Source organism: Penaeus monodon, chromosome 7 (genome assembly GCF_015228065.2).
Source record: "Penaeus monodon isolate SGIC_2016 chromosome 7, NSTDA_Pmon_1, whole genome shotgun sequence".
In the NCBI taxonomy this organism is placed as follows: domain Eukaryota; kingdom Metazoa; phylum Arthropoda; class Malacostraca; order Decapoda; family Penaeidae; genus Penaeus; species Penaeus monodon.
Genome location: NC_051392.1, coordinates 1,454,470 through 1,461,969, shown reverse-complemented (window position 1 = coordinate 1,461,969; position 7,500 = coordinate 1,454,470). Strand labels below are relative to the sequence as shown.

The window sequence follows — 7,500 nt, the reverse complement described above, 5'->3', positions numbered from 1 at the left end:
CATTAAGAAACAAGCCAGCCTTTTTGCTTGCTTCTCTAACTTTATCTAGTAGTTGTTGTAGTTCAGTGATACTGCTGGCAATCAAAACTATATCATCGGCGTACCTCAGATTTGATATTTTGTATCCTCCAACATCCACAGTTCCTTCAAAATTCTCTAGAGCACCTCTCATAATTGTTTCAGAATATATGTTAAAGAGGTGTGGAGACAGAATGCAACCCTGTCGCACTCCTTGTTTGACTTCGAACCATTCTGTTAACCCATAAGTGGTTCTTACAGCTGCTTGTTGTTGGTCATACATGGCTGTTATTAGTTGGATGATGTGTTTTGGAAACTTCATATCGTTCATATTATTCCAGAGGATATCGTGATCAACAGTATCAAAAGCTTTCACATAATTGATGAAACACAGGTATAGGTCTTTTTGATGTTCTCTGTTTTTCTCTATGATCAATTTTAGATTTAGAATCTGGTTTCTGGTACCTTTTCCAGGGCGAAAACCTGCTTGTTCGTCTGCAATTTCCTCTCTTAACTTCATCTATATATATATATATATATATATATATATATATATATATATATATATATATATATATATATATATATATATTATATATATATATATATGTGTGTGTGTGTGGTGTGTGTGTGTGTATGTGTGTGTGTGTGTATGTGTATGTGTATGTGTTGTGTGTGTTGTGTATGTGTTTGTATGTGTATGTGTTGTGTATGTGTGTGTGTATGTGTGTGTGTTGTGTGTGTGTTGTGTGGTGTGGTGTGTGTGTTGTGTGTGTATGTGTGTGTGTGTGGTGTGTAGTGTTGTGTGTGGTGTGTGTTGTGTGTGTGTGTATGTGTGTGTGTTGTGTGTGTGTTGTGTGTGTTTTGTGTGTGTGTGTGTTGGTGTATGTGTGTGGTTGTGTGTGTGTGTGTGGTGTTGTGTGTGCGTTGTGTGTGTGTATGTGTGTATGTGTGTGTGTATGTGTGTGTATGTGGGTGTATATATACACAAGAAATTAAAAAAAATACATTTGAATATCTATTGCTTGTATTGTAAATCAACATCACTTCCACCTTAACAAACCCTTCCCATCTCATCGTAACCTCCTCTAAAACCCCTTTGCAGTTAACATCTCGGGGATTGGGCGCTCCGGACCTCCCCCAGGCTCAGTGTCCGTCGACGCAGGCACCTTAGAAAGCCCGGCAGCCCCAAAGACTCGACCCCCATTGGCCTGGCTTGGAATAGCAGCTGGTACCCTATTGCTAGTCATGTTAGTCGTGGTGGTAGTGGGCGCGGTGGTCAGGAACTCCCGCAACCGCCACTTGGCCATTAGCCACAGGAGGATCAGTAGCCAGGACAACATGGTTGCTATGGCTCAGATCTGCAGGTCGCAGGACCAGCTTCTCTGAGCCAGACGGCATCACAACATGGAGACAGAGGATATGATCAACCCTAATGACATCTGTGGAACTGTGCTCTTTGGTGTATTTCTGGGACCTTGTGTTTGTGGCTTTTGCATGTGTGTGGTATATCAGTATAGTACTTTTTATTAAAAAAAATATATATGCTTAAAAAACAATATATTTTCCCTTATACTTATATCCACAGTCATTATAAAGAAAGAGTGGAGAGAGAAAAAATTTCTTTTTTACAAACATTTAATCACTATGTTATTGCCACTAATGTCTCTAATATCTAGACATGGAATCTTTTAAATCACATGTACACATATATTTTTTTTCTTTTTCCCCCCCTATCCATCCCCTTCCCCTTCTCCTCCTTCTCCCTCTCCTTCTCTTTCTCCTCTGCTTCTGACTTGAAAAAAACACTTGATGCCACCAGTGATTGTATCCATGTAATGTTCACATGGTTTTGTTTTATCAATTTTGTTCACACAGAGATGGCTCCCAGTGTGCTCAGTCACACTTGATTACTCCGTTCCTTGTTTTTTGGGGGGTTTTTATTACCATCATTACTGTTATTATTAAGATGATGATGATGATGATGAAAAAAACTAATAATAATAACAACAATAATAATAATAACAATAACAATGATAATATAATAATAACATTAAGAACAACAACAAAATAATAATCCCAATATTAGTAATAATACTGATAATGATGATAATAATAATAATAATAATAATAATAATAATAATAATAATAATAATAATAATAATAATAACAATAATAATAATAATATTATCATTATCATTAATAATTATTATTATTACTATTACTATTATTGTCACTGGAATAATAATATCAATAATGACATTAATTATAATAACATTAATGACAACAACATTAATAATATTAATATTAATAATAATGATAATTGATTATAATAATAAGAAGAATAAGAATAAAAAAAATCATTATTATAATTACAATACTAATAAATATAATAATAATAATAATAATAATAATAATAATAATATAACAATAATAATTCAAAATAATAATAACAACAATAACAATAACATCAACAACAATAATAATAATAATTTTAATAATAATAAGAGAGAAAACAGGAATTTTGTTGGACGTTTCCTGGACTGGTAAACCCCAAGGTAACATTCCATATCAAGGTTGCCAGAAACTCAGTCTAATCTGTTGTAAAAGGCAACAACATTCAAAAAGAGTAAGAGTCGAGTATACATCTTGTGCTGAAAAATATCTGTAAACTTTTGTATTGATACAGTCTTATATTTTGAGAGAGCATTATTGCCATCTGATATCTAAAAAAAAAAAAAAAAAAGAAGTAATATAGGTTTTAAAAAGTACATGCTAATAAAACTAATGTCTACAGGAATTCATACGGTCACCATTCACAACACATCCACACTGAATTACAGAAAAATAAACTAAAGCCTAATAAACAAACCTAAATGAGACTGAGTGCTAATATACAAATCTGCTCAACCCAAATCAAGCAATGGCCAACAAGCTTTCAGTAAGTCACTCCAGGCAAGAACTCCCTGGTAATTCAATGTCAAACAAAGAACTAATTCAAGTTCAATCTTGCTCCATATCTATCTATCTATCTATCAATCTATCTACCACTCCATCGATTTATTTATTTACCCATCAAAATATATAAAGGGTAGCTTGGTAACAGCCAGCTTAGGGTATTGCTTCTATATTACCATACACAGTAGTATTATACAGATCAATTACTAGACTGTAAACACACATTCTGACAAAGATTATAAATGGATCTCCCTGTCAGCCCACCTCCAAAAGTTTACCATCATATATATACTGTCTACACATACACACACAAACAAACTAACAAACATGTAAACAAATACATACATATGCGCACACACACACACACACACACACACACACACACACACACACACACACACACACACACACACACACACACACACAAAAAAGAATAACAGAAGTTAATGCCAACATAAGAACAATTTTAATGTCTTCTCCACACTATGACATCAAAACTGAGACTGATGATCAATGCTTAAACTCCTTACAGTCTAAGTTAGAAATTTTCATATCCAACTATGTGCAACTGGTAATGAATATGCTCATTTCCTGATTTTCTCCATGAGGGCCAATAATTATGCTCAGTAAATGTAAATAAATGCCTTAAAACCCATCTTAATCACTTGTGTAACCCTCTTTATGCTTTCTTAGGAATATCAACTGCAAAAAAGGCAATACTCTCACATAAGGCATATATCTATGATGCCTCCCTTACAGACATCAACTGACATCACCCAATATGACTCCAATAGATGTTCAAAGACATCAGATACAGAGGAGGGGTTAATGCCTCACAGTTATTTAACCCATTGCCGACGGGTGGCATGTACGCACATGCCATGGCATGGCGGGACCATCTGCCGGGGGCATGTACGCACATGCCATGGTGTATCTATGAACATGCCATGAGTTTTTATTTGTTACAATCACGACAAAAGATTATTTTTCTGCCACTGAAAGTGTGATTAAGTCGGTTTTAACACTTTCTCATTTTTACCATGAAAAAAAACAAAACGATTTCAACTCCATGATGCCACACACTGCTTATTTTATTTGGACTATAGACCAAATAATGATCAACTATGGAGTCTATATAACAACAAAAGTATCCTTCAGTCTCGATTTATCAGGAAGTATGACAAGTAGAGACTTTAGAAAATAATGAAAACTGAAAATACAACATATCTTCGTAGTATTACGAAGAAACGGCATGGGATGCTGGTATTTGGCATGAGTGGTCGCACATGATCAGGCGACAATATAAGTACTATCTATCAGAAATAGGTTAATATGTAGTAATAACCAAGAAATTTATCCAAAGATCTTTCATTATGAAAAAAAAAGTATTTGCTTTATAACAAACTAAAATCTTGAAAAGGCAACCACACACAAAAAGGGTAAAGCTAAAGTTATGAACACATCATAATTAAGTATACAAAATTCTTGAAACTAGGACTGCACCTCACAAATTGCCTTTGGACCTTCTGCACTCTGGCAAAGGCCAATAATCCTTTCTATATAACATATATATAGGAAGAAAGAGCTTGGACTGGTTCTTGCTGGACAGCAAATCACAAAACTGTATTTGTAAAGAAGTTTGTTAGTCACCTACATGCCATGCCGACTGTGAGATTACTTTTTTAATTGCTTTTACACATAGATGGCTGCAATTGTACTAAGTCACCAATGAGCCAATTACAAGTATTGCCTGTCTCGCCTTACCCTTTTCCTTGATTTTCAAAAATATTTTACGTTATCATATTTTACTGTTACTAATTTCTATAACATTTTAGTAATTTATGTTTATAATAAAAATAACACCATCGATATTCATAACATTAGTGGAAAAAAAAAAAAAAAAAAACACAAATTCAAGGAAAGGTGAAATCAGGCAAGGTCACAAGGTCTACTAATTAACTCCTTTGTGGCTAAGCACTTGCAGAGACATCTATAAATAACAACCCTCCCTGACCAGGACTTGAACCTAGGTCACTCCAGGTATGAAACTGGAGGCCAGTGCTAAACCAACCATATACCTCAGTACATCTGACTTAGGATCTGAATTGCTAAATCAATTTCCACCGAGTGCCCACAGGGAGTGAGCGTAAAACTTCGCTGTCATTACTCAATTATGAGTAGACAGGTAATGTCTATGGAGCTAGTAAGATCCTAGTTGCACACTCCTTTTAGTGGGTCGTGTGGCATGGTTGGTTTAGCACTGGCCTCCGGTTTCATACCTGGAGTGACCTAGGTTCCAGTCCTGGTCAGGGAGGGTTGTTATTTATCGATATCAATGCGGCATTGCATTATTCCATCAGAGCCATCTATGTGCAGAGACATTTCACAAAACAATAAAAAATGAGCACAGCATTTTCCTGGTGGTACAGGGTTAAGCTAAGTCAACTTAACTTCTAGTAATATTTCTTATGACAAACATTCCTCATACAAAATATTACTTGGGTACAATAGAAAAGCTATTTGGGAACTTACTTGACATTGTGTAGGATGTAGCTTATGATTTCTTTTTCCAAATGTGGTTCACTCCCTTGCACAAAGCTCCCTTGCACAAAGCTTCCTAGAAAACAAGGGTAAATTATTAGAATGTAATGATACAAAAAAATGGTAAATGTTTGAATAACAGTGCCTTTCAAAACAATTTTCTTCCTAATCATCCAATCAAAATCCATCAGAAATTTACTCCGTAATAGATGTTCTAGAGTCTTATTCAAGAATTTTTTTTTTTTTGCAATAATGTTATAAAAAATCATATATATTCTCCAAAAAATTTATTATTTTTTAAATATATCAAATATACATAATTTATTTGCAAAAGTAAAAGGCTGAACAGGCATGAAGTGACATGGATATGCATATTTCAGTATCTTTTCTCTTCTCTTGTCCCACAAGTTACTTCTTCCATGGTCCACACAACTGATATTTCACTATCTCAGTCATGTAGAGTCCCCCTGCCCAGGCTCTCTATCATGTCACCAGGAACACTCGCAAAAAATGTCTTTCCTTTGCAAAAATGGTCACATGGACATTACATGGCTGCTTCCAGAATCACAGATGTGTATTACGTATCAAAACAAATATGATTTTACTGAAATAACCCAATGCAAGTGGTACTAACATCCAAATATATAACATCATGACACCTACTTCAAACACTTAACATTTTAAAGTAACAAACAATAACCTACTTTAGGAGTACCACTTACTAAAATCAGAGACAAGAACTGTAAAAGGAAAATATTCAGCAACAATAACAGAAAAGGAAATTCATAACATTTTATCTTGGCCACATCGAATTGCACAATCTATTGCAAAATCCCAATTTCGGGAATGTATATTTAAAAAATGTTTATTTCACGTGCCCAATGCCCTTGTGGATAATTTTAGATCACCGAACATGCACATATTTCCCTGTAATTTAAATAATTCACTACGAAAAAGGTATCATTATCAACTTCACCACAACATGCCACAAATTCGAATTTATAAATCGCATTAAATTCCTCTTATTTCACAAAACAGACGACATTATAGCCCCTACCTAGATTCAGAATCCAACAACTAACTATTTACAATAATATCCACAGGCAGTTTCACACCTAATTGGGATATTTTTGCACTCTTAACCAGAATAATTATTTTCAAACTGATTTCCACACCGCTTTGTTTATCCTGTGGAGGGCGGGAGAGAGCGGGGTTATTGGGTTTCCGGCTGGGTTATTCTATTTTCTCTCTCGCTTGCTTTTCTCTTCATTATTCTTTATTTGGATTTCTTTCTTAAGCTTTGTCGTTCTCTCTGTTTGGGTATCTGGCTGTGTCTGTTTCTTTCTCTTTCTATGTTTCTTTTAACGTCTCTCTCTCTCTCTCTCTCTCTCTCTCTCTCTCTCTCTCTCTCTCTCTCTCTCTCTCTCTCTCTCTCTCTCTCTCTTCTCTCTCTCTCTCTCTCTCTCTCTCTCTCTCTCTCTCTCTCTCTCTCTCTCTTCTCTCTCTTGTTCGCTCGCTCGCTCGCTCGCTCTGTGTGAGTATGTCTCTCTCTCTCTCTCTCTCTCTCTCTCTCCCCTCGCTCCCTCCCACCCTCTCTGTCTGTCTGTCTGTCTGTCCGTCTGTCTGTCTGTCCTTCTGTCTGTCTGTCTGTCTGTCTGTCTCTCTGTCTGTCTCTCTGTCTGTCTCTCTCTCTCTCTCTCTCTCTCTCTCTCGCTTTCTTCTCTCTCTTCTCTCTCTCTCTCTCTCTCCTCTCTCCCCTCTCTCCTCTCTCTCTCTCTCCCCTCTCTCTCTCTCTCTCTCTCTCTCTCTCTCTCTCTCTCTCTCTCCGTCGCTCTTCTCTCTCTCTCTCTCTCCTCTCTCGCTGCCCCCACCCTCTCTGTCTGTCGTCTGTCTGTCTGTCTGTCTTCTGTCTTCTGTCTGTCCTCTCTCTCTCTCTCTCTCTTTTCCGCCCCTTCCTTTTCTCTCTCTCTCTCTCTTCTCCTC

The 7,500-nt window shown here is 36.2% G+C and overlaps 1 protein-coding gene across 1 annotated transcript in view; it reads left to right on the top strand.

Moving 5' to 3' along the window:
* The window catches only part of LOC119574954 (toll-like receptor 3), a 6,278-nt gene extending 4,701 nt beyond the window's left edge, over nt 1–1,577 (top strand). Inside the window, 1 exon segment of the mRNA XM_037922241.1 lies at nt 1,124–1,577. Within this exon segment, the coding sequence (XP_037778169.1) occupies nt 1,124–1,407 (284 nt within the window). The 3' untranslated portion in view covers nt 1,408–1,577.
* The last annotated feature ends 5,923 nt before the right edge of the window (nt 1,578–7,500 follow it).